The following is a 27,483-nucleotide window of genomic DNA, read 5'->3' as shown; positions in this document are numbered from 1 at the left end:
CTTTATTAAACCCATTTCCCAGTGACTCCGTACTTCAGCTATCCTATTACCGGAAAGTATCAACAATAACAATTCAGTTGAAGAAATTTCATCTACAAAGGGAACTAGGATCTTGAGCCCCAAATATCTCATCTTTGAGATAATGCCTGTCTATGAAAAAGCAAATTTAAAATAGGTTTGCATTTTGAACAAAGAATAGACTAAGATGGAACTAGCCAGGTCAATTCAACGAGCCTATGTTAAGAGAATGCAAAGAGATACATATTAAGAGATACAAAGGCAAAATATCAGCAAAAAATAATCTCTGACCTGAAGAAGCTTACTTTAAATGGGAAGAATATAGTTATCCCTTCCACATGAGGTGGATTTAGGAATACAGCATCCCCATGAGCTGGAAAATTCATGTAAAAATTTTTGGTCCTCTCTTTGTACCAGAAAAGAAATCTGATTTTTTTCTTTTTTCTAATGAAGTGTTTACAAAACCTTCTTGTAAAATTTGGTCATGGGTTCTGTGTCATCTGCTGGCCTTTGTGTGTAGTTTGTGGCTTCTACAAAACTCCCAAAAAATTCCCATTTAATTTCTTATTCTGACCCATAGTATATTAAAATTGCTATGGGGTAGGGATGATTATATCTTCTTTACAGATAAGTAGATACATGAAAAATCAAGGAAAAAGGCAAAGGATTAGGACAATCAGAAGTTTCTGTGAAGAAAGTTGAATCTTGAAGGAAAATTGTGGGGGGAGGAGGAGAATACCTCCTAGGGGCATTAGGAAGAGAAACCTGAGTCCAGAAACCTAACCAGAACCTTTGTCTTTATGGAAATTTGATTTTCTTTGGATGAATAACATACATCATGTGGCATATCTCTTTTAAGAGAAAATCATTAAAAGGAGATATAGCCCAGTAATCTGCAGGATTTTTTTTTTAAATCTCAAGATATTCTCTAAAAAATGAAAGAGTTTAGGGAGGTCTATCAGGGATTTGGACTGTATTTGATGAGGTAAAGAGAAGACCCCCAAAGTTTAACAAAATATTTGCATGGAGTAATTTGCTGTCAAGATAGACCTGGTTGATTGATTGTCTTTCATATAGGAAACATACACAACGTGAAAAGATTTTATTTTGAACATGTAAACCCCTTCTGTCAAGTAGCATGTGTCTGTCCTTCATCTAGATGGTTTGTAGTCCTGCATTACCTTTAGAAAAGGTGCTGGTAATGTTTTAATGTTTCCTAGTAGTCCTGTGGTTCTTCCTTCTTAAAAATAAATGTGTTGGAAAGAGATGGTGTTTGCTTTTGAAATTCTTTGATGGTTTTAAAACAGACAATCTTTTACCCTGTGAGTTTTAAAATTTCATTGTTGCCCTTTACATTTATACCACAGCGATTTTCCCTTTGATGCAGCTGGTTGGATAGGGTGCTAAACCTGGAGTCAGGAACATTCATCTTCGTAAATTCAAATCCAGTCTCACACTCTATCTGTGACTCTGGGTAAGTCTCATTTTCCTCCGTTCCTTATCTGTAAAATGAGTATAAGAAGGAAATGACAAATCACTCTAGTATCTCTACCAAGAAAAAACCCCAATGGGGTCATGAAGTGTCAGATACTACTGAAAATTGACTGAGCAACAATAACTAATTTCCCCTTTACTCTACCTTTACCCCTTTCATATAGTAAGGAAAAGCATTTAAACAAAGCCATGGGGATCTTGTTGGACTAGTGATACTACATTCTGTATCTATCATACCCTCTGCTCTTTAGAGAGGAGGATCTATTTCCTTAGCATTACTCCAAAGCGCTGCTAATCCTTCAAGTTTTCATTGAGAAGCCTCAGATAAAGATCTTAAGTCCATTTGACCTTCTTACTGAAATATAAACTAATCTAAAAAAATAGATCTGGGTGAGGTTGGTATATTTTTGTACCAGAAGAAGTTTCTGTTCCTTGATTTAGCTTACATGTTATTTTTGCTATCACAGGAATGGGTTGATTGAGTAACTTTTTTTTTTAATATGAAGAAAAAACATCTATTTGTTGTGTCATTGAAGTGGTCCAGAAATGTTGTGTTCTTAAGAAAACATTTTAAAGTGGTAAAAGGGGAGTGCCTGAAGTTGGAAAAACAAAAATCCTGGAATAGGAGTCACGTTCAAGCTATGTCTCTGATCCTCATCTGATGAATGATCTTGTACTGGACCTTTCTGTTCCTGCTTCCTCAATCCAAAAGGAGGACGTTGGACTAGATGATTTCCAAGGTACTTTCTAGTTCTAGGATTTGTCATAGCACCTTGTTCTGTGACTCATCTGGCCTTTAGCAATCCATTACTGTCATTAAAATATTAGAATGAATCATGAAATGTCAGTCACAAAGTCACAAATCCTAAAAATCTTTTAAATTATCTATAAAATGGAAAGTTTTCTTCACCTCCCTCCCCTTCCCTATACACTGATATCTTAGGAGAAATTCACAAAGTATTGAGAGGGCAGTGCACATAGAGAAGTAGTCTTGAGTCAGGAAAATCTGAGCTCAAGAATTTTGGATTTGGAAGGGATCTCAGTAATCATCTTGCCTAAGAAACACTCGAATAGTTATTATCGCTAAAACATATCTGACAAGCAGTCAGTCCTGTTTTGACTTTCTACCCCTACCTCTTGCCAACTGTTCTCTTCGATTATAAAGGACAGCTACCATCTACTTGCTGCCTACGTGACCTTGAGTATGTCACTTAATTTCTCTAAACCTCAGTTTTCCTATCTATAGAATGAGATGTTTGAACAATGACCTCTAAGATCTATGATTCTCATTCAGATTTTGTTTGACAGCCTCTGATGAAGATAAACACATTATAAGACATAGCAATCGGTTGGATGGCAATCAGTCAGGAAGGGGTGGGGTGTGTGTCAGGGGAACCTTCAAGCTGGAAGGAACCTTAGAGATCAGGTGGTCTGATCTCTTCATTTTATAGAGGAAGAAACTGAGCCCCAAGAAACTGATGTCATCTGAGAGGGAAGAGAGAGATGTTGGGAAGAAAGGAGTGCTTGGGGACAAAAGAGGGGTTTAGGGGCAGCTAGGTGGCACAGTGGATAGAGTGCAGGCCCTGGAGTCAGGAGGACCTGAGTTCAAATCCGTCCTCAGACACTTTCTAATTACCTAGCTGTGTGACTTTGGGCAAGTCACTTTACTCTATTGCCTTGCAAAAACAAAAAACAAAAAATAAAAAACAAGACAAAAAAGGGGTTTAGAGTCAAGGGCAAGAGTAGTTTTGTTGGGTAAGAAACCATCCCTTCCCTTCATTTTGGAGGAAATGCAACCCCAGCAACAAGAATCAGGCAGGCCTCAGTCCTGCCATGATCCAGAAACAAAAACTTGGGAATCCTTTGGAAGAGACTGGAGAGGAGAAGCAGAATAGGCAGGAGTATTGTTCCTAAAAGAGCTGAGGAGTCAAAATCAAAGACCACAAAAACTTGGGGTCTGTGACTTCCTCCAGAAGGAACAACAAACAGTACTTTGAGTCAAGAGATTACGGCATTGGAGTATCCATGTTGGGAATGCTTTCTTTTCCTTCTGGCTGTGATTTGGAGGCATTACTCAACCCTCCTTTCATCTTGGAAGTTCCCCCAGCATCTGGGGTTTTCTTAACCTGGAATATCCCTCTACTGTGTTTGCCTCTTCCTCCCATTGGCTAATTCCTTTTGGGTTCTCTGTTCTGGAGATGGCAATGTTTCATTCTCTGGTGGGGGAAGGTGAGGGGAAAACTCCCTGAGCTGAGTCTCAAAGATTCTAATAGGTCAAAATGGGGGATATTATTATTATTATTATTATTCTTAGAACAACTTATACAAATACATAGTGGTGATAGAAGAAATGTTCAATGACCTTGGGCAAGTCACTTATCCCCATTGCCTTGCAAAAAACAAACAAAAATGACTCAACAAGAATTGCTGGTATTTTTTCCATCCTCATATAATGATGTTACTTCCCCATTCATATATTTTCATATTCATTCTCCATTCCTACTGCCTAATAAGAATGTAAACTCCCTGAGTCCACACTATTTAATCTTTGGTTTCCTATCCCCAAATCAGTATTCATTAATAAGTGTTTGATATGGGTTTATTTTTTAATTGTATAGAATGATAGAGCTAGAAGGGACTTCTGGAGATGGTTTGATTTAACTCTTCAACCAGCATTTGCTGGTTGAAGAAACAGGCTCAGAGAATGAAAGCACTTGCCCAGGGTCACACAGGTACTAAGTAGTGTTTAAACCTAGGTAACTCCAATTCACTTGAATTTCAAGGTTTATTCAACTATGACCTCAGATTTGTAAAATCATTCACTTAGAGTTAAAAGGGACCTCAGAAGCCATCTCAAGTCCTGCCTCTTCATTTTAGGAAGGAGGAGGCCCAGAGACATGTAAGTTGCCTAAGGTCAAACAGGTAGAATCAAAGGTCAGCTTTGAATCGAAGTCCTCTCTGCATTCTGAAGCTGGTTACTATATCGCCCTCAAATAGGGAACAGAAATATCTTTATCTTCATTTTATTAAGCAATTTGCCAAGTGCCATGGGTATGTGAGTTATTGTTTTTCTGGAATGTTTTGCCCAGAAGGGAAGTTTTATTTATTTATTTATTTATTTATTCATTCATTTATTTATTCATTCATTCATTTATTTGTTTGTTTGTTTGTTTGTTTATTTTAGGTTTTTTTCAAGGCAAATGGGGTTAAGTGGCTTGCCCAAGGCCACACAGCTAGGCAATTATTAAGTGTCTGAAGCCAGATTTGAACACAGGTACTCCTGACTCCAGGGCCAGTGCTCTATCTACTGTGGCACCTAGCCGCCCCTGAGGGGTAGATTTATTAAAGGTACAAGCTAGAAAGATATGTTGGGGCCATTTCACCTGAGCAACCCCCAGGGTCAGGAGCTAGGAGGCCCCAGCCTTATCAAGAAGAGTCTGAGTGGGCAGCTAGGTGGCCCAGTGGGTAGAGCACTGGCCCTGGAGTCAGGAGGACCTGAGTTCAAATCTGACCTCAGACACTTAATAATTACCTAGCTGTGTGGTCTCAGGCAAGTCACCTAACCCCATTGCCTTGCAAAAAAAAAAAAAAAAAGGAAAAAAGAAGAGTCTGAGTGTCCCTTGGAAGAGACTGCAGAGAAGAATTAGGACAGGTAGCAGTAACATTCAAAAGAAAGGTAAGAGGCAAAGCTACTGGGCAAATACTCAAGCCTAGCACAAAAGTCTGGAGGCTGTGACTTGGGTCGCCAGAAGGACCAATATCACCTTAACCTAGATATTATGACATTGGGACCTTCAAGATGGGAATATGCCCTCTCCATTGTGTGTGTCTCTTTATCTCCACCCTTTTCTTATGTGTTCTTATCCCCTACTGGTGTGTAAGCTCTGGAAGGGCAAGAATTGGCTTTTTTTTTTTAGTTCCATCACTTGGGACAGGGCCTGATACATGGGGGCTTAATGAAAGCTTATTTCTGACTCCAGGATGGGTGCTTTATCCACTATGCCACCTAGCTGCCCCCTTTTGTTTTTTAAGGTTTTTGCAAGGCAAACGGGGTTAAGTGGCTTACCCAAGGCCACACAGCTAGGTAATAATTGTCTGAGACCTGAAAGCTTATTTCTTACCTACAATATGCCAAAGACAGAACTAGATTAGAAATTGATGATAGAGGACCATGTTACTTGTCCCAGAGAAAGGCTTCACTTACCACCAGCAAACTTGTGCTTGCCCAATTGAATGATGGTTCCTCCCCTTAGTTCATGGGTTGCCTTTTGTCCTCTTGTTAGAGGGTCAAGGTGGCCTAGATACAAACTGGTGAGGCAGAGACCCTTGCCATTTATGTCCCAGCTCAAAAAGGGTCTCGGATTGAGCACCAAGACACTGAATCTTTTATTGCGGTTTATTTTCTCAAAAAGTTGCTGGGAAAAATCCCTACAAAATCCTGGTATGGATTAGGGGTGAGGGTGGAGGATAGAGATGTGGTAATATAAATTAATACTGGAGGCAAAAATAAAGTTGCTAGCTTCCCATTTTCAAGCCCATAGTTGGGCTCTAATTGTAGAGGTTTCTGTAGGGGAAATGGGTTGAAGCTAGAAGGATCTGTGGTATCATTTTATAGAAGGATGCCTTTTATGCTGGAATTATTTGCAGGTGACTTCCAGTCAGGTAAAGAATTTCTCATCTAGATCTGACTGCTACAAGCCCCCATCTTTGTAAAGCAAACTGGAAATTTAACTCTAATAGCATTGTTCTTGAGAACTGCTGTCCTTTGAAAGTAGAGCCAACTGTGTGGGGATTGGGTTTGTGACTTTGGAGGGAGCATAAATGTGGGGGAGCTCCAAAGAGCATAGGGAACTTTCTCAGTATTTTAAATTTTTAAAGAGATCCACAAAAAATGCACAATGGAATTCCTCAGGAAGGAAGAGACAGAGACAAAGACAGAGAGACAGAGATAAAGACTCAGAGTGTCAGAGGGAGAGAAAAAGAGAAAGAGGGAAAACAATAAGAAAAAAAGAAAGTGAGAAAAATAGAGAAAGCAAGAGAAAGTGAGAAAAAAAGGAAAGGAAAGAAGAAAGGAAGGATGGAAGAGAGGAAGGAAGGGAGGAAGGAAAGGAAAAAGGTACGAAGGAAGGAAGGAAAGGAAAGGAAAGGAGGAAGGAAGGAAAAAGAAAAATAGAAAGTAAAGCTGAATTATGAAGGGCCTCAGAAGTCAGACAAAAGCATTTTGACCTTGTCCTATCATGTTAATAACCTAACAAATCAGATTTAAACTGTGACTTTGAGATTTATAAAATAATAATAATAACAAATCACATTTTGTAGGATTTTAACATTTGTAGAACACATTATATATATTATATATATATATATGTATATATGTATACATATATATATATATATACCTGATTTGAACCTCATTTGAACTCCGGAAGGTATTATTATCACAATTTTATGAATGAGGAGGTTGAGGGTCATATAGTAACTTGCCTGGGGTCACACAGCTAGCTAGTATCTGGGCAGAATTTGACTTTCCAATCCACCTCTCTACTGACCATTCTGTGCTGCCTCTGAAAGCATTTTTCTCCCTACCCTGGAAAACAGCTAATCCTGGTACTATTATTCCAATTTTATGGGGGGGGGGACTGAGGTTCAAAGAGATGATCTCCCCATGGTTGTATCAGTAGTAATCATTAAAGACAAACCTATGTCTTCTGGTCTGTGTCCTCAGAGAATAGACAATATTGACAGAAGGAAAAAGAAGATCATATTGAATCAATAGAAATATGTCAGAACTTCAAAAGATCTGTGGTTTCCTTCCTGTGGGGCGTATTGGTGTCAACAAAATTACGTATAATTACCACAAGATGTTCCATAATGTTTGACTCTTATAGCCCTATCCATAAGACTTATGACTCTGCTATTTAGGATTTTTGTGATTACAGAAACGTGTCTCTGAAAGTGTAAACTCTACAACATTGCTCACTGGAAAATGGATACAAACCCAAGGAATTGGAATGTAGCTGTGATAGATGCCTTCAGGACTGGACCAGAGAGCCCCACTATTCTCTGATTAAAGTACTGAGGTATGTAGAAAGATAATCTTCAGGCAGGAGAACTGAGGTTTCATGAGAAGAGTGAAGGAAACAAGCTTTTGGAAGATGAGAAAGACATGACCAGAGGATGGTGGGAGAGAATCAGAACATTCAACGAGTGGGTGTGCTGAGTCCCCGCTGCCATTGCTTTTGCCCCACCAGGAGTGCAGGAAAAAGTCTAGCTGAACAACTTGGGACTCTCCGGATCCAGTGTAGAGTCCTGGTACCCTCTAACTCTGAGAATAAAACTGGAGAAAATCCTACTCCAACCCATTTCTCACTCAACCTTGCATGGAGTCTGTATTCAATTTCTCGTTTCAAACGATCTCAAATGTGGAAATGCTTCACAAACTTTAACACACCAAATAAATGTTAGTTATTATTAATTTCTTTAAGCATCTATTTGTTTTGTCATGTGTTCTCAACAACAACCTGGTTTTCTTCTTAGTATTTTGTTCTCTGTGTGTGTGTAATGAGAGGGGCAGGGTAAAAAGCAGCTGATTCCCAGGCTATTGTTACTCAATGACACATGGAGGGAAAGGAAGATTTTCTAATTACTAGAGTCTTTCCCAGTCAAGGGTTTGAAGTGACCAAAAGAGAGCAAAGGGGAAAAAAAAAATCAAATTAGTTTAGACTATATGGAAAAGGTGAATCAGCGACTTTCTGAAGAGAAGAGAAAGTAAGAAAGAAATGGATCAAAGCCCCCCAGAAGCAATGGTTATCAGGTTCTGATGGGTTTAAGAGATCCAGTCATCCTCTTCATCCCTGCAGGGGCAGAGTGAGGGTGATGACCAAGGGAGAAATTACTCCAATGGAGGAAAAACCTGGACAGATTGACCCTGACCTTGCTAGAATGGAAGTCAGGGAGAGAGAATAGCTAGTTCTCTTGGGAGCAAAATTCTTTCTAACCCCAAACACTATTAGATATCGTAAGTAATCACTTTCTCAGTAGAAATAAGTTTTAATATGATTGATTTTAATATATTCTATTGTATGCATTTAAAGGAGATTGTTCTAAGAAAAGGACCATCATACTGTCAAAGGGATCCATGACACAGAAAAAGTTAAGAATATCTACAGTAGAATGATCTTGGGTTATTCTCTCCTGTTGATGATGTTTGTCCTTCATTCTCAAAGAATATTCATGACCTCAGGGAGCTGATGCCATAACAAGAACATGACTTGGATTCGAGTGAGGGGGATGCTGTGCTAAGTTACCTCACTTTCTCCTTCAGTGCCATCTGGGTCCAGTGGCCAAATATGAATCAGGATAACTGGAGATGCCCTGGATGTGAGGCCCAAGGATATACAGCTAGTCAGTGTCAAGTGTTTGAGGCTGGGTTTCAAACTCATGGCCTTCTGACTCCAAAGCCAGTGCTCTATCCACTCCACCACCAAGCTGCCACTCAAGTGAGGAGTCAAAGGCTGTTTATTGATCTAGGGATTCTGTGTGTGAAATTCTGAGAATCTACTATTAGGTAAATTGTAGAAAACATTCTTGCTCAGGTACAAGTTGGATGAGATGGCCCTAAGGTCCCTTCTATCTTGGGAATTCTATGTATGTCTAGGTTTCAAAGCCTGATACTATATGGCTTTTTTGTTTTTTGGTTTGTTTTTGTAGCTATTTCTAGACATTGGGAAAGTAGCTGAATTTGGATTCAAAAAATCCTGGTTTTGCCAATTATTACCAGTATAACTTTGGGTAAAATGCATTCTTTTTGTTGCTGTTATATCTTGTGTTCTGATTTGTCTCCCTCCCTCCCTTCTCTTTAGTGAAGGTCAACATTTGATATAGAGATATATGTCCAGTCCTTCTTTATACATCAGTTTCCTCCTCTAGAATATTAGAGGGTTGGACTAGATCAGATGGGTCAACCATACAGCCTATGGGCCAGATGTATTGCCCAAACCAGATTAAAATGTAATTGAGAAATATTGATCAAAATAACAATTCAATGAAACATAGATTATATAATAACATGATTTTTGAAATCAATTTGTAGCTTTCAGGGACCCTTATGTTTAGTTTAGAGATCCTCATCTCTACTTCACTTTGATATCCCTGAACTAAATGCTTTAGCTGTAAATCTAAATTCCTATGTTTCCATCTTCTTTCACCAAAATAAAACCCATTCCAACTTTTTGAGTAGGTCCTGTTGTTAGGAATGCTTTTCCTAATATCAAGTCTAAATTGGCCCTTTTGCAATCGTGCCACAAAGAGGACATAAATAAAATATTTTGAAATGCACAAAAGTGAAAAAAAGGAACAGACAGGGATACAAATAAGTCTTAAATTATTAACTTTAAAATATATTTTAAAACTACCTAAATTTTAAGAATCATCATTCTTCTTTGGATATTGAAATTTTTGTATTTGCTGATTAAGTTCACAATAAAAGATAATTTTTAAAATAACTAACATAAATATAAGGTAATTTGGGGAAGGAGGGCAATGGGACTTCATGTAGAAAGTGGTATCTGAATTGCATAGAGGTTTGGTAAAGACATTGTGTTGCTACTGTACATAAAATCCATGTGTATCATAATTTTCTGTCTGCTGGAAATATCTACTATTCTTGTGGTTGTTGAGTTCTGCTAGATGTCATCTCTTTAAAGACATTTGTTGGGTTCTCTGTTTCCTACCACACATGTTCAAGAACCTGCCTAAACAGGTCTAAGATGGTCTATTTTTTTTAAAAACTAGACTTTGCTTGCTGTTCAAATGACATGATTCCAAACCACCATTTGATTTAAGGTTAGAAACTAGTTTGTAATTTCCATTTAATCCCTGATTGCAAGTCTGTGTTACCAAAATCTATTTCAAAAATGTCATCCAAAAAAAATTCAAAACAAGACCAAAGTGTGCAGAGGTTGGGGCAAGTAAATTCAACTCATTTCCAAGAGCCCCTGATTAGCATGAAAATAGGACAGAACCACATTCTCCCACTTATAAGATCTTCCAGCTACACAATCAGTTTTGATCTTCTCTCCAGGAGACACACACACACACACACACACACACACACACACACACACAAAACTTTCCCACAAGAAATCTTAGTTCTTGGAATCAGTAGTAGAGATTTTTTTTTTATCACAATGATGAAACTATTTTATATATTTTTAAGTTCCTTAAATTTTTTTAAAGGATCATACTCTGCAGGAAGCAACATGGTACGTCTAATAAAAAACAATTTGTATCTGAATCGAGTTTATGATTGAAGTTGGCATACCTATAGCAGGAGGGAGTTAGTTCCCTCATTCATGACCCCTACTAGCAAAGGAGCTTAGAGAAAGAAGTCAGGTGGTTGGTGGAGAGAAGACAGTCATTGTGACTGTTTTGGGTTTTTTTTCTCCTTTTGCCCCTGGGAGGAGGGATAAGAAACTTAGAAGCAGAGGGAACACAGGGGATGGAAAGGCTAATCCTTTATTACTATTTCTTCACCTAGGAGAAAAGTAGTCTAGATATAACAGATGATATAGTCCTGGAGCTGGAGTCAACAAGACCTTTGCTCAAATCCTGCCTTAGACACTAACACTGTGACCTGGACAATTCACTTAACCTCTCTGAATTTCAATTTCTGTTAAATGGAAACAATGGTGGCATCTGTCTCCAGGAGTTGTTCTGAAGATCAAATGAGATAAAACATATAAAATGTTTTGCAAAGCCATAGAAATGATAATGTTGTTGAAAGAAAGAATGTTGACCTTGAGGTCAAAACCTGGGTTTGAGTCCTGGAATTTCTATTTAATTATGTGACAACAGATTTCTCATCTGTAAAGGTTAAATAATAGTTTTACCAACCTCACAGGATTATTGTGAAGAAATTGCATTGTTAGCTATAAATTACTATGTAAATCATCAGTCTACTGTTGATACAGTTCAATAAACATTTATATTTACTTCTTATGAATCACAGAAGCAGTCTGATGAGTAGATAAGTATACTGGCTTTGGAGTCAGAAGATGGATTCCACCAATTATTATGGATCGTCCTGGACAATCCTATCATTGACTTTGTAGAATGAGGGGGATGTGATCCACACATCCTCTAAGGTTGAATATATAACCCTGAGTTCCTATTAAGCTACTTGGTCTATGATTCAAAGACGAAATCCTAGTCCCTGCTCTCAAAGAATTACATTCTTTTCAGTTAGTTTATATTCTACTTAATGTAAGGAAAATTCTGAGTAACTAGAAAATCGAAAACGTACTTCCTGGGGGAAGAGTGGGAGTTGAGAGGGTCAAGGGGTTAAGGGCAGGAATTTTGATGTAAAACAAATACAAAGTCTCAGAACAGGAAACTGGGTAAAAACTTAGTATGAGTTAGAATGAAGATACACAGAGAACTTACATCCTATTGGGATTGGGATAGGAGAGGATATAACATTTTATAGATCTGGAAGGCTTCCTGTTAAGAGTAGCATCTGAGCTAAGCCCTGAAGAAAGGTAAATATTCTAAAAAGAGGAAATTAGCAGGGAGTACATTCTAGACATGGGAGATACAGACCATGCAAAGGCCTAGAGGTGGGACACGAGGTTTGAACAATGAGTAGGGCAATTTGGCTAGCCAATGTGGTGGAGAGTAAATTGAAACCAATAATAAAAGATAGATTAGAGGGGGATTTTGATATGTTTGCAGTGTCAAGGTAAGGATTATAGTTAAGGATTATAGCATTAGTGAGCAAAGCATGAAGTCCTATCAAGATTTTTTTTTTCACTAATAACTTACTCTTTTTTTTTTTAGCAAGGCAATGGGGTTAAGCAACTTGTCCAAGGTCACACAGCTAAGTAATTAAATGTCTGAGGCTGTATTTGAACTCAGATCTCCTAACTCCAGAGCCCATGCTCTCTATCCACCTAGCTGCCCCTAATAACTTACTCTTGAGGACTATTTCACCCTTTAGTGTTTATACTTAGCTGTTTTCAGAAAGGTCATGACATAAAGAAATGTAGCTGAATAGAAAAGCATGTTATTCATCTTCTGGACTAGTCTATAAGACCATTGCCCACCAAATGGCAGTGTCTCCTAATTGTGGACAAAGTAATAGGAAATTCCTTATAGTAATAAAAACATAAGTCCATTGTCATTTCATTCACCCATGGTTGAACCACGGGGGAATCAGCCAGCAGCTGTCAAAAATGGAATGTAGAAGAAATAGGCTAGGAGGGGAAGTGTTTCAAGGTCATTGATGAGGGCATGATTAAGAATAATGGGTAAGATGCAAGCTTTAAGTTTTGTAGCGTGAGAATTAGGGAAGAGATGAGGGCTGGGTAGAAGAAATCCAGTTCAAAACTAGGAAGAATAAGATGAATAAGACTAAGAATAAGAGAAAGATGGCTCTTGTTGGGAGGGAACAGGACAGAAGAAAAAGACCACAGTCTGGGTTGTGATGGATAACTTTTCAGATTATTCCTGGGACCCTGAACAATATTTATGAGACTCCTGCCTCTGTTTTCCTTATCCACTAAAGGACCTGGTAATGGCATAAGTTAGAGACAGTGTCCTGTACTAATTGAAAGGAATAATTACAGACTTATTTTGAGATTTACTACATTTAAAAAAATTTGCTTAAATAATACAACATGGAAAAACTGTCAGATGTATGATAACTGAGACTGAATCAGGTGGAGGCAGTTTCCAGAATTTTAGTGGAGTTTTTTAGCACCAAGACTTTGGGGGTGTTCTGAATAATCAAGGAGGAACTTGAAAAAAAATGCCCTTGGAATGTCAGAAGAAAGCAGTGAAGGTCTCTAGCTCATTGGGAAGATGCAACCCATGGTGAACACGGGACAAGAGTCAAACAGGATGGGCAGTTATGGATGGGGTGTAATCTGTTGAAGGGAATTGCCCTCATCAGTCAGTTCTAGCTGAGAGTCTGTTCTAAGAAACGCTACATCTGATAAAGGGGTTCGTCTTTCTCTTTTTAACCTGCATAGTCCCTTTCAAATAGCATCCGAAGATAAATTTTCTGGTTGCTGTCTGGTAATGGCCCCAAGGTCTTACTGCTTTGAATCTTTTAAAAACAGCTCCAAATGCAGCTGGGATTGGAATTTAATGGTTTCACCCTCTCCTTGTTCTTCTTCTGGAAACCCACAGCTACAGGCATCCTCTTCTTGGGCAGTCTGGACTGGTTTCATAAAAGCTAAAACAGAAAGAGGTAGATGGTTAGCTTTGGTTCTCATTCTGGGTGATCCTCCTTTGCCTCTCCTGAACTGGGATCTTAAAACCAGTTGGCTTTCTTATTCTTCTCTTTCTCTTTCTGTCTCTCTTTCTGTCTCTCTCTGTCTCTCTGTCTCTCTCTCTGTCTCTCTCTCTGTCTCTCTCTCTCTCTGTCTCTCTCTCTCTCTCTGTCTCTCTTTCTCCCCAACCCCCTCACCCCCAAACTCCCCTCACTTCCAGGCCTGGGCTCTTCCTATTTCTCCTAGATGAGAAATGCAGCACTGGCCAAAAATCAACATGGAAGCTTTGACCTCTTTCATTTCCCATCTGGCCTGGTTTGCCCCTCCTTATTCAGCCTGGCAGCCCTTCATTTCGGTGGGTCCTTGCCATATCAGTGCAGAGCTTTGTTCCGATACCCAATCTACTTTAATCTGACTACAACTCTGAACTCCTAAGCTCAAGTAATTTCCATCAGTTTCTCCAGAGGCAGAGTTAATAGGTCTGGGCCACCAAGTTTGGCTACAAATCAACTTGTAGAAAGGAGAGACGCAAGATTTCTTACCTACAAGACTGACTGAAGGGAGAAATTTTTATTGAATTTAAGAATTTTATTTGTTTATTGACCCTTTCTGTTGTTGTCCAGTTGTTTCAGTCCAGATACCATGGACAAATTGCCAAGTTTCTGCATTGTGCTATTCTAACCTAAAAATAGTCAATGACCTGTAGTGACATCCAACTGAATGACCTATGTACAGTCTTTTCTCTGCAAGCCTCAGTGATTAATATCTTTCTAGAGAGAAATAAAAAAATTTCCAGTTATATCCAATTGTCTATGAGCCCATTTAGGATTTTTTGGGCAGAGATACTGGAACAGTCTGCCATTTCCTCATTTTACAGATGAGGAGGCAAACAGGATTAAGTGACTTCCCCAAGATCACACAGCTAGTAAGTATCTGAGGCTAGATTTAAACTCAGGAAGATGAGTCTTCCTGAATAAGGTCCAGTGTTCTATCCACTACACTACCTATAAATGACCAGAAGAAAATCCAGCCAGACAAATTGAAATGTTCCCCATGTCTCAAATGCAGCTGCCACCTTTTATATTTCAAAGAGACATCTATTTACTTTGCAGATCACCCTGGACCCAAATATGCCTATCTTGGTTAAATGATGAAAGCACCAGAAATTAAAAGCAAAAGTGAAAATGATTTCTTCCCAACACTAACCCATTCACCAGAGAAAAATTGCTGTAACGGAATCTATTTGGGCTTTAATACGATTGGAACAATTCCTCGTTTTGTAAGGGCATCCCTTTTTCTCTTCAGGAGGCATTTTTTAAAATTCTAAGTCTGATGGATGTTTTTGTTACAAATTGATATAAATTGACTTACTATCATTCTTATTTCTCAGTCTCAGAGAGGTTAAACAGCTTGCCTGTGATCCCAGCCAGGAAGCATCAGGAATCATCCTGACTCCAGGCCAGCACCCTAACCACCAGACAAAACTACTGAAATCTTTCTATTAAGTCATCTCTCTAGGAGAAACTTCAAGACCTTTCAGGGGTTGGAAATTCTTTTTACTGCTAAGGGCTGTAGATATTTTTAACATCATTTGTGGGCCTTATTTGGTCAAACATTTAATTCATTCACCCCTAAAAAGCCCCTAGCTTTATTGAATTTCCAGTCCCTGCCTGTGGTTGCCTTGGCCACACCAGATCAATATAGAAGACTGGAGGTTCCTCTCTGAAACCTGAGTCCTGAATTCTAAAAACTCCCCTGGCTTTTTTCATTCTTCTCTCAAATTTTGTATTCCTATACCTTGGGGAAGGAAGAAAAACAAGTGTATATTAAATAGTAGGCATTTTGTAAATATTGTTTCATTTCAAGAATTCCTGGAGGAAGGTAGTATTAATCATCATCATCATCGCATTTTTATATTTATATAGCATGCATCAAGCACCATGCTAAGTAATGTACAAAAATTTTCTCGTTTGATCCTCACAACATCCCCAAAGGGTAGATGCTGCCATTATTATCCTTATTTAATAATGGAGGAAACCAAGATAGGCAGAGGTTATATGACTTGCCCAGGGTCACATGGTTAATCAGCACCTGAGGCTGGATTTGAACTCGGGTGTCCCTGCCTCCAAGCCTTGGGCTTTTCATGCCACATCCATGTGGAGTAGTAACAGCAACCATTTAAAGAGTTCCTGGAGGAATAAACATGTGATCCACACTCTATTCATTCCTCTACCCTGCTTCTGAGCTCTCACTCCCATTCATACCAGTACTCACAGAAGGGAAACCTGGGCTAGGTTCTTACTTTGCTTGAACAGGTAGGGTAGTTTCTTTTTGTTTCTGAAGGCAAAACAGAACCACGACAAGGTCAAAAGTACAAAGCACCCTGCAGCCATAATCAGAGCCAGAGTAAAGGTGGCCAGGTCCTTATCTTAAAAAAAGAAAGAAAGAAAAATTAGGGGGAAAAACAGAGAATAGATAGAAAACCAATGCATGGGGAGCCTTGTCACACATTTATTCCTAAGCATCATGGAGGGTAGTAAATTTTTGCACATTTCTAATATGTTAAATTTGGGAATTAGAGAGGATTCTAAGAAGAATTTTATGATAAATGAATCATTTCTCCAGACATGGGAATTTATTGGACTTTTCTCATACATATTATCATATCATAGGCATAATGACTGTGAGCCTTTAGAGGGCAAGGGCTCTCTCTCTCTCTCTCTCTCTCTCTCTCTCTCTCTCTCTCTCTCTCTCTCGTATCTCTGGTGCTTAACACAGTGTGTGGTATATAGTAGGCACTTAATAAATGCATAATGAAAACAATTACTAATTACTGACAAAAAATAGTTATTGACTTATAAGTAGAGATCAGGGTTCTTTTTACATGATATTGAAAAGTCACTACCTACCCATATGTTTAGAAGAATGTTGAAGACCATTTCCATTTGCCAGGAGGAAGAAGAGAGAGCCCAAGACAGAAACTTAGGGGACAACCACAGTTAGTAGATACAACTAGAGATGAATAAGGAGTTGGCAAAGGTTAGATTGGTTCCTGTCTTTCTAGGATTTTGACATTCTTGAGCTTCTTCTCTTTCATTAATGTTAAAAACAACTGTGATCTTTGTTCTAATGAGATACTCAAAGTGTGGTGATCAAGCAGTAAGCATTTATTAAGCACTTACTGTGTACCCATCAGGTACTATGTAAGTAGGAGCCCTACTCTCAAGGAAGTTATATTCTATAGGACATATTGAATTTACTTAAATTTTAATTTTTTTTAATTTAAATTTTAAATCTTCAAAGCTGGAAAAAATTCCAAAGTCCAAGGTAGTATATTATTTTAGAAAGAAAAATGGAAACATACTGCTTTATTTTTCTATATTATGTGGCATCCAATTTTCTACATGTGTAGTTTTTTTGGTTGTTTTGTATTTTTTTAAAGTTGAAACCATGATTTCTTCAATGTAGGGAGTTCTAGTCAATCTAGCCTTCAGTCAAGTGAAGTTAATAAGGATTTATTAAATACCTGCTGTGTGATGGACACTGGATTAAGCCTTAGGGGAAGAAAGAAATAAAGGCAGAAAGAGATAGATAGATTGATAGACAGAAAGAAAGAAAAAGGTAGATAGAAAAATAAATGGATAGATGATGGATGGCTAGGAAGAGAGATAAAAAGAAAGAAAAAATGGATAGATAGTTGGATGGATAAATGATAGATGGGTGGATAGATTTAGAGATAGATTGATAGATAAACAGATTTCAATATATGTATTTTTATATCTGCAGACATACATACATAAATATATTATATATTTATAAAAATATGTATATATCTATGTATACATGATAAATTGGAGATAATACCCAAAAAAGGTACTGGTAATAAGGGAGATTAGAAAGGATTTCTTGCAAAAGGTATAATTTTAGCTGAGACTTGAAGGAATCCAGGAAAACCAGAAGGCAGAGATGAGAAAGGAGAAAATTTCAGTAATGAAGGACAGTTGATAAAAATGCCTGGAATTGGAAAATGGAATGTCTTATGGGAGCAATAGAAAGGAGGGGAATGCCACTGAATCAGAAAGTACGTAGGAATGTATAAGAAGATTGGAAAACTTAGGGGGTGTCTAGGTGGCACAGCGGATAGAACACTGGCCTTGGAGTCAGGAGTACCTGAGTTCAAATCCGGCCTCAGACACTTAATAGTTACCTAGCTATGTGGCCTTGGGCAAGCCACTTAACCCCATTTGCCTTAAAAAAAGAAGATTGGAAAACTAGAAGGCAGTCAGGTTATGAAGGGTTAGGGTTAAAAAATCAGAGAATTTTATAGATTTGATTGGGGAAGTATTAGGTAACCATCAGAATGTATTGAGTGGGGGAACACATGATCAGATCTACTCTAAGGTCAATTTGACAGATTCTTGGAGGACAGATTGAAGTGGAGAGAGACTTGAGGCAAGGGAACCAATGAGAGAATCATTGAAACAGTACAGGCATGAAATGATGATGATGATGTCCTAGAGTTGGGAAGTGGCACTGTCAGAGGAGGGGGTGTGGGGAGTTTAGAAGAGATGTTCCAAAGATGAAATACAAAGACCCTAACAATCAATTGAATATGAGACTGAGAAAGAGAGTAAGGAGTTGAGGATGACAATAAGGTTGTGAGCCTGGGTATCTGGGAAGATTGTGGTGCCTTCAGTGGTAATAAGGAAGTTAGAAAGAAGGGAGGGAGAACTTGGGAGGAAAGTAAGAATTTTGTTTTGGACAGATCAAGTCTGAGGTTAAAACATTCAATTCAAGATGTCCAAAAGACACTTGAAGAGTTGAGTCTGAAAGTCACAAGAAAGGATAAATAGTTTTAAGAATCATCTGCATAAAGATGATAATTAAATCCAGGGGAACTGATGAGATCACCAAGCAAAGCAGTATAGAGGGAGAAGAAAAGAGAGCCCAGAACAGACCCTTAGTGGACAATCCTCAGTTAGTAGGCACAACTTGGATGTAGATCAAGAAAAGGAATCAGAGTAGAAACAGTCAGAGAAGTAGGAGAAGAATCAGGATAGGAAAGTGCCATGAAATCCTAGAGAGAAGAGAATATCGAGGAGAAGAAGGTGATCAACAATATCAAAGGCTGCAGAGAGGTCAAGAAGGATGAGTATTGAGAGAAAAGACCCATAGATTTAGAAATTAATTAAATCACTGGTAATTTGAAGAGTCCAATTTCAGTAGAGTGATGATGTTGTAAACCAGACTTCAGAGAGTGAGAGGAAAGGAAGCAGAGACATCGCTTAGAAATGGCCTTTTCAAGGCGCACCTTCTCAACAACTTATTATCTTAGAGAGTGGCCGGGGACACAGGTAAGATGTTGAGACTAATCCAGGATCACACAATCAATTTGCATTAGTTAGAAATTGAACCTGGACCTCCTTGATTTGGCATCATGTCACCTCTCAAGATATATGTATATATATATACATATATATATATATATATATATACACCTGTATATAAATCAGAATTCATGTCACCTCTCAAGATATATGTATATATATATATATATATATATATATATATATATATATATATACCTGTATATAAATCAGAATTCCTTTTCAGTTTTGAATCTTGGAAGCTCCACTGGGTCTGTTTGCAATTTTACTATCTGAATTACTATTGGTTTAGCTTTAGAGTTGAAAGTCACTCCAGATGGACGGAGCGACAGGTAGAAGAGAATAGCTATGAGTGATTCATATTCCTTGGATATTAATCAATAGCTCACCAGTTTGCACAAGAAAAACAGGAATTGTTATGGAGACTGCATCTGGAGTGGCATCTGTTTTGGTGGATCCACATACCACATCTCTTTTACTAGTTCCATTTACAAGCACAACTTGTCCACTCAAGGAGCAGCTGAAGTTAAATGAGAAACAATTAAATAATTAAAACTTGCAAGGGATTAATTTCAGAAACCAAATAAATTGCTTCTATTTGAGTTCACAGAAAGCTAATAATAAAATGAATTTGAAGTTAACCTTAAATAAACTCTTCAAAGGATCATGTAACCTTAGAGTTGGATAGGAAAGGTCCTCCAATCTAACTCAGCATCCGGTCTAAACTATCCTCCAATATAAGAGCGTTCAGTGTCTAGTTAATACCTTTAGGAAGGAAGACGTCATCCTTTCCTGAGACAATTCATTGCACTCTTAGATCTTAACTGTTGGCAGGTTTTTCCTTACATTGACCCCTAAATACTTCTTAGATTTTGGGAGAATAGATTTGAAATCTCCCTTTAGAAATTGACAATGGCTATGAATAGGGAATTGAATTTTATGGAAAATACATAGAAGATGACAAGAGCATCCCTACTCTCCTGGAGCTTACAACCAGGGAAGGTGGATAAGACAAAGATACAAACACTATAAAAATAACAACACCAACAATAATGATAATAACAATAATAATGATAATAATAAACAACTCACATTTGCATAGTTCTCTACCCCTTTAAAAGACCTTTCCTTACCATTCTGTAACTATTTTACAGACAAGAAAACTGAGGTTCAGAAAGTGACTTGGCAAAACTGGTGGTGCAGGACTTTAAGTCTTTAGATCAGAGCTTTCTATACAGCACAGCTTTTCCAAGATAGGATGTGAAAGATACAGAGTTCTCTGTCTTTTGTTGTTCGGTCACTTCAGTCCTGTCTAACTCTTCATGACCTCATTCGGAGTTTTCTTGGCGATGAAATTGGAGAAGTTTGTTAGTTCCTTCTCCAAATTATTGTACAGATAAGGATTCTGAGACAAATAGGGTTCCGTGACTTGTCCAGGGTTACATAGCTATTAAGTGACTGAGGCCAGAATGGAGTTCTATGAGAGATCCAAAAAAGGACTGATTGTTTCTGACTGGGGAGATAAAGGAGGATCTTGGAGGAAATGGCATCTGAACTGAGTCTTGAAAAATGAGTAGGAACTGATCTGGTGAAGGGAAGGGGCAAAGAGGGATCAGAGAAGACTTAAAGGTTTAAATCCTATATAACTGAGATCATTGATCATAGGTTTAGATCTGGAAGGATCTTTGAAGTGATCTAGTCCAACCTCCTTATACTTTAGTTGATGGAGGAACAGGACTTCTTTTCAGGGGCTTGTGCAGGGGATGAGATTGAAGAGTTGGGAAGATGTCTATATAAAGCTTATCAGGAGGTAGTAGGAAATGAAAGATTAAAAGTCATTAGATACCATTGCATGTAGTCAGAAAACTAAAGAAATAAAATATTTAAATTTTGTAAACAGAAGTCTTTAGAAAGGGAGGTGGGTATCATAGGCATGGAGATCAATATAATCTTTTTGGTGACCTTTAGTTTCAAATTTCCAATTCTTTATTGGACATCCTGAACTGAATGCCCTTTAGCTACCTCAAACTCAACCTGCCCAAAACGAAATTCATTATCTTTCCTCCCAAGCTCTCCCCAAACTTTCTTATTACTCCTCTCAGTCACTGAAGTTGCAACCATGGGTGAAAAGGCCATGGAAAAAATGTAGATAAAGAGAAGCATGGACAGAACCCAAGGAAACATCAGGATTGAAGGGATGAGAGGAAGGCACATCATGGAAGGCATCATAAATGAAGGAGAGATATAGAAAGAGAAGTAGGTGATTATCACAGAAGCCAAAGGAAGAAAAATTTTCAAGGAGCTGGTAATCAATAGTATCCATTGCAACAGACAGAGTAGTAAGGATGAGGACTGGAAAAAAAAATGCCATTGGACTTGGTAATTAGGAGGACAATGAATATTTAAGAAAGAGAAGGTTCTGAGAAGCAAGGGGAAGAAATAGAGGAGTTAGAGAAGGAGAAGGGAGAGGGAAGAAGGGGAAAAGGGAAGAAGAGGAGGAGAGAGACAGAAGGAGAGAGGGGGGGCAAGACACAGACAGGAAAAGGAGAGGGAGGGAGAGAGAGAGATAGCAGGGAGAGGGTGGCAAAAGAGGGTAAAGGAGGGAGCAAGGGACGGGCACAGAAAGAAATAGAAAAGGAGAGAGAACAGGAGGGAAGAAAGTAGAAAAGGAGAGAGGGAAAGAAGGAGAGAACTGTCAACAATGGAGAGTTACAAAGAAATAAGAAGTAAATGAATAGAACTGACACTATTACTTGTGTCATTATTATAGCATTTTTCCAATATATGTCTATCTGATGTACCTTATCTCACAATATGAATTTAACCTAGAACCATATTCAATAATCTAAAGGAAATTAAAGTTATACATACTTTGTCCAGCGTCTGCAGTTCCCCCGTGTCTGATCATTAAAGGAACCAAAGCTACAGTCTCTACAACCTTGCAAAAAATAAAAGCAGAGGTGAAAAAGCATAAGCATATTTGTCATTTTAAGTTTTTTCCCTCATGTAAGCATCATAATGATTTTAATGTCACAAAATGTTGTATAACTGTACAACAGTTCTCAAAGTCCTGTGATTTGAAATAACTTTGAGGTTTTCCTTCTAATGACAAGCACTTAAGAAAGTTTTATGGATGTGGATGTTTGACTATAGAATGGCTGACAAATATTCAAATTATGATTTCCTGATAAGAATTTCTCATTTACTAGTATGTTTGACTCAATCACGTATACATATGGCATTAAATACTACATCTAATAGGATCATAGGTTTAGAACAAGGGAAAAACTTAGCAGTCATCTAAGTCTAGTCTCTCATTTTACAGATGAGGAAACTGAGACCCAAGGAAATTAGTATTCCCAAGGAATAAATAGCAGAATCAGAATTTGAATCCAGAATCACTGAGTTCAAGTCTAGCATTCTACCATACTGCTATAGTCTTTTCTACCTATCTAATATTGGAATGATGAACAAGTTTAGGGTTTCAAATGAACTTGAAGTGGGGGAGGGGAAGGCAACCTACCTTTTCCTATAAATTCTTGACCTTGCTTGCAATCTGGTTGACACCTATAACATCCTGCTCCAGAACAATGATACCCGGACCTACAATCACACTCTGTATTGCTTGTTGGAGTACATTCTCTCTTAGTTCTGAAAATACCTTTAAAAATTCAAAATTCATTTGAAAATAGGACATAAAGGCTTACTGATAAGTTCGATAATGAAAACTTTCCCTCCCAACACCTCCACCTCCAGCAGTAAGATGTAAAATCCTTAAGGCACAGATTATTCCATTTTTGCCCTTGTATCTCTAGCACCTACCAGTGCTACCAGTTCCTAAATGCTTATTGAAACAAAACTGAACGTATGACTATAGTAATAAAGTTTCTTGTAACTTTTAGTGCTAAATTAAGTCCTTCATTTGGTTAGTAGAAGCATATTCCCATCAACTATAAACTATCATTTCACCTGAAATAAACTTTCAGTAAAATGCAACTTCTCATTATCTACCAGTAGTTGCCACTATAGTAATTTTAAAAATTTCTCAGTACATATAGGAAATAACACTCATGATATTTGAAAAGTGGTGGGAATGGAGAAAAGACTACAAAATGGACATCCCTTTCTGCTTAGCTGGGGTGGGGAACTTTGAGTGGGGATCAATGCATCCTGTCATTACTGTTAGATGTGTTTCTTAGTTTTGTTGAATTGATTTTTAAAAAAATTTTTCACAAGGGATAATTCAATAGGTAGAGTGAGGAAAGATATATTTATAAAAATGATCTAAAATAATTTAATATTTAATTTATTTTAAAATGGACATGGAATTTATCTATTTCATCACTTATCAGAAATGCCTATATTCATATTTATAGATCCAGATATATATATATATATATATATATATATATATATATATATATGTATGAGATCTTACCTTCACATCTCCTGCATATGTCACATGTCCTCTGTTCACCAGCTGAACTAGAGAAGCTATTTGGGGGACATGGGATACAAGCCAGATTTTTGTTTTTTCCACAATCTGTACCATTCCAGAAAGTACCTAAGGGGAAAAAGAAAGGGATCAAGAAATTCTGGTAACCTTTGCAAATTTTCACTGTAGCATTCAAAAATACTTAAAGACAAAGGGAAATAAAAATGCAGAAAATTTATTGTTTCTCGGGTTCTATTTTAAAGTAGTTATATTTTGAGTAAGGGGTAACTGACTTTTAAAATGGGGTTAAGTGACTTTCCCAAGGTCACATAGCTAGGCAAGATGACTGACTTTTAAAAACTGGACCCTTGGGAGCAGTTAGGTGGCAAAATGGATAAAGCACCACTCTTAGAGTCAGGAGGACCTGAATTCAAACCCAACCTAAGTCACTTACTATCTGTGAGACCTTGGGCAAGTCACTTAACCCCATTGTCATGCAACCCCCCCCAAAACCCCTCAAACAAACAAAAAACTGGCCTCTTCACAAGCATTCTTCAGGAATAAACACAGAATCAGAAAGAACAAGACATAAATATGGTAGAATTAAAATAGGCCTACATCTTATGACTGAATAAGAACAGAATCATGGCTTATTCTGAAGACTGGATTCACTAAGAGAATTTTCATAACTATTCTACTAAATTATTTTCAATATGAACCCAAGAAGTTAACTAAAATCAGGTAGGGTGGAGCAGCTAGGTGGTGAATAGAGCACCAGCCCTGGAGTCTCAGGAGGACCTGAGTTCAAATCCAACCTCAGACACTTAATAAATTACCTAGGTGTGTGACCTTGGACAAGTCACTTAACCTCATTGCCTTTCCAAAGCCAAATATCTATCTATCTATATCTATATGTGTCTATCTATCTATCTATCTCTCTATCTATCTATCCACACATATATATATCAGATAAGATGCCCTAGAATTAAGAATGCCTGTAGGACAGACACAGATGCATCCTTCATTTTCATTCTTACCAGCTGGACAGCTGCCGCAGGAACCCTGGACCAGAGTACCCCAGTACAGCATGGCAAGAGTTAACGTGGCCTCCAGATTCTCATAGCTGATGCCCATATTGGAGTCTTGGAGACAAAGATCAGTTCCCACAGCACTCTAACCTGTCGCCACAATCTTCACTTTTAAGGAGGCACTTCCAGTTATCTTTAGAACTAATTCATTGATTGCTTACAACAATCCACAGATGTCAAGCCAGCCTTGACCTGGAAAAGCAACAGAAGCAGCTGCCCTTTGCCAAGCCAGAGATTCAACAATGCCTATCCTCTTTGGAAATAGTTGGTCTGGGTTTTCCTAACTGCAGAAACAGCTTTGAGAGGCAGATCCTTGAGGCAGATCCAGTTTCATCACTCCTTGGCAATGGCATCCAGATTTCAATGATGCTTTCTGCATATCTAGAGTAAGACAAAGTCGGTCAATTGATCCATCCATCAAAAATATTTCTAGGTGAGTCATTATGCAAAGCTCTGGGGATACAAAGAGAGAAGTGAAACAGTCCTTGCCTTCAAGGAGCTTGCATTCAATCACACAGAAGTTCCTGAAGAAAGGGGGGAAATATTTCTCAATTTCTCAATGATTTTTTTTCTACTGTTATTGTTGGAGAAATTTGGATTGGCACTGCTAATCTGAAAGCCTAGAATAAATAAACCAGAAGTTTCACCATGACCCATAATGATCATTTGGGGGTAGGGCAGCATTTCTGCGTCCAGCCCATCCTGCTACTTCCTCTTTGCAGACATGGATTTGTTCTGACATCTGGAGCAAAGCAAAGGATCTATTAAGCAAAATATTCTCTTTTCTAAGATCTGTTTTTTTTTCCTTTTTGCCAGGCTCCTAGCACCTGATCAAAGGGGGAAATCATTGAATAGAAACACAGAGATGAGAAGGAAACAGGAAGCTCAGAAAGTGAAGCGATGGAGGAAGAAGGTGTCCCAAGAACAAACCTGTGTAAGTTGGGGGGCCTGCATTCAGAGAGTCCAATTTGTCGATGTTCGGGAACTGGGAGCATTTTTATAGCTGAGCCCTTCTCAACCTCCCTCACCAGCTCGGGTGACTCAATGGGGGAAGGGAGGGAGGAGGAGGAGCCTCTTGGGAAATCCCCCCTCAAGGATCTTAATTACAGCTTCATCAAGGCTGAAGTTGGCTGCCCCTAAAATCCCCTCCGGTCCCTTATTACCACGTTTAACGAAGTTCAGATCATTTCTTGGAAGCAGTATCTAGCTCTTTTATTAGGATTTTTCTTAGGTTTCCCTGAGAAATCAAAGGATCTGGCCACTGAAGAGAGCCCCCTCTCCCCCCACGTTTTGACAGACCTCAGAAACGTTTGGGATCCCTTAAAGACAATCCTGTTAATCCGGAGTCACCCCCCTGAACCTTGTCCTGTGACATGCCAGGGAACTTTGGGAATTTTGTAAGAATCAAAAGGGATGACTTTTTCACTGTGTCTGTCACCATGGGGCTAAAACCATTTCCTATAAGTGGAGATCACAACTGTGTAGCCCCTACCCTGGATTACCCAATGAACGCTGATATTACTCAGTAAAATTTTGGAGGGAAACTAAATCTATGATTTCATCAATATAGGGAACTCACAGTGTGGAAAATCCCTTTGATGAAGCAGAAAGTAATTCATGTGAAGCTTGATGGCTTAGGGGGGCCACCTAGGACCCTGAGAGGTGCAGGAAGGTGGATGTGTTGAAGGTGGACCCCGAATTCCAGAGGTCACCCCCCATCTGCTATGCCAGACTGACTCCTACTTACTCAATATCCATAGAAAATGACCATTTAAAAATATTTATTTATTGTATCTTTTCTTCTTTATCTTTTATGACCTTCATTTCGCATTATCTCTCCCCTCCCCAATCCAGGGAACCATGGCTTGTAAGAGCAATTATTAAATGCCTACTGTGTGCTAGGGAGAAACTGAAATGAATAGAAGAATGAAATCTATATCTCATAGGATCATAGGAAATATGGAGTTGGAGCTAGAACCCATGACCCATGTTGGAAAGATGGATGGATGGGGGGGGGAGAGAGAGAGAGAGAGAGAGAGAGAGAGAGAGAGAGAGAGAGAGAGAGAGAGAGAATTTTTTGCTTACCAGGTTCCAGGAACTGTGTTAAACACCAGGGATATAAAGAAACCGAACAGTGTCTGCCTCAAGGAACTTACATTCTAATGGGGGAAGACAAAAACACACTAACTTCAACTCATTCCTAAACTAAGTTATGATAAGGGTCTGGGGTGCTGTTTATCCTATAAAATATACAGTTTTAACAACTTTGTGATACAATGCAATCATGTAAGTCCTGAGTGTATCTTAGAAGATAGGTTCCCAAATATTTTGTAAATTCTGTAGTTATTTTGAATGAAATTTCTCCTTTAATCTCTTTCAGCTGTGCATTCCTGCTGATTTATGTGGATTTGTTTTCTGTCCTGTGAGTTTTCTGAATTAACTATTTCACTTCATCTTTTTACAAACTCTGGAGTTTTGTTTTTTCTTTTTAGATTTCTCAAGGCAATGGGGTTAAATGGCTTGCCCAAGGCCACACAGCTAGGTAATTATTAAGTGTCTGAGGTCGGATTTGAACCCAGGTACTCCTGACTCCAAGGCCAGTGCTCTATTCACTGTGCCACCTAGCTGCCCCCTTCTGGAGTTCTTTGGCTAGATCATCTAAGCATCTTCAGAAAGCATTACAGAGGGGGCAGCTAGGTGGTGCAGTGGATACACTGGAGTATATCCAGCCCTAGAGTCAGGAGGCCCTGAGTTCAAATCCAACCTCAGACACTAGTTAATAATTGCCT

The 27,483-nt window shown here is 38.4% G+C and overlaps 1 protein-coding gene across 2 annotated transcripts; it reads right to left on the bottom strand.

Annotated features, from left to right (window-relative positions):
* On the bottom strand, positions 1-26,837 carry LOC141509204 (tumor necrosis factor receptor superfamily member 9-like). 2 transcript variants are annotated; one of them, XM_074218555.1, is made up of 9 exons: positions 25,625-25,729; positions 24,644-25,075; positions 23,610-23,735; positions 22,695-22,832; positions 22,043-22,109; positions 19,561-19,691; positions 16,087-16,212; positions 13,609-13,747; positions 1-1,520 (listed from the first exon to the last, which is right to left on the bottom strand). In XM_074218555.1, the coding sequence occupies exons 2-9, from the start codon at positions 24,738-24,740 to the stop codon at positions 1,517-1,519; spliced, it is 828 nt and encodes a 275-aa protein (XP_074074656.1). In that variant the 5' UTR covers positions 24,741-25,075; positions 25,625-25,729; the 3' UTR covers positions 1-1,516. The 2 variants fall into 2 exon arrangements, with proteins under 2 accessions (XP_074074656.1, XP_074074657.1); XM_074218556.1 differs by lacking the exons at positions 1-1,520; positions 25,625-25,729 and adding an exon at positions 26,780-26,837 and having other exon boundaries at positions 10,007-13,747.
* Between the last annotated feature and the right edge of the window lie 646 nt (positions 26,838-27,483).

This window comes from Macrotis lagotis, chromosome 1 (genome assembly GCF_037893015.1).
Source record: "Macrotis lagotis isolate mMagLag1 chromosome 1, bilby.v1.9.chrom.fasta, whole genome shotgun sequence".
Taxonomy (NCBI): Eukaryota; Metazoa; Chordata; class Mammalia; order Peramelemorphia; family Peramelidae; genus Macrotis; species Macrotis lagotis.
Note: the sequence above shows the minus strand (reverse complement) of the source record. Positions and strands in the feature narration are given on the sequence as shown.

Bases quoted from the DNA above. Each gene is read 5' to 3' on its own strand.
- LOC141509204 (XM_074218556.1), bottom strand. From the start codon at position 24,740: ATGGGCATCAGCTATGAGAATCTGGAGGCCACGTTAACTCTTGCCATG. The intron at 23,736-24,643 runs GTAAGAATGAAA...TTTTCCCCTTAG, and splicing joins CTGCGGCAGCTGTCCAGCTG to GTACTTTCTGGAATGGTACA. The intron at 13,748-16,086 runs GTAAGAACCTAG...TTTCTGTTTTAG, and splicing joins ACCCTACCTGTTCAAGCAAA to CTTTTATGAAACCAGTCCAG.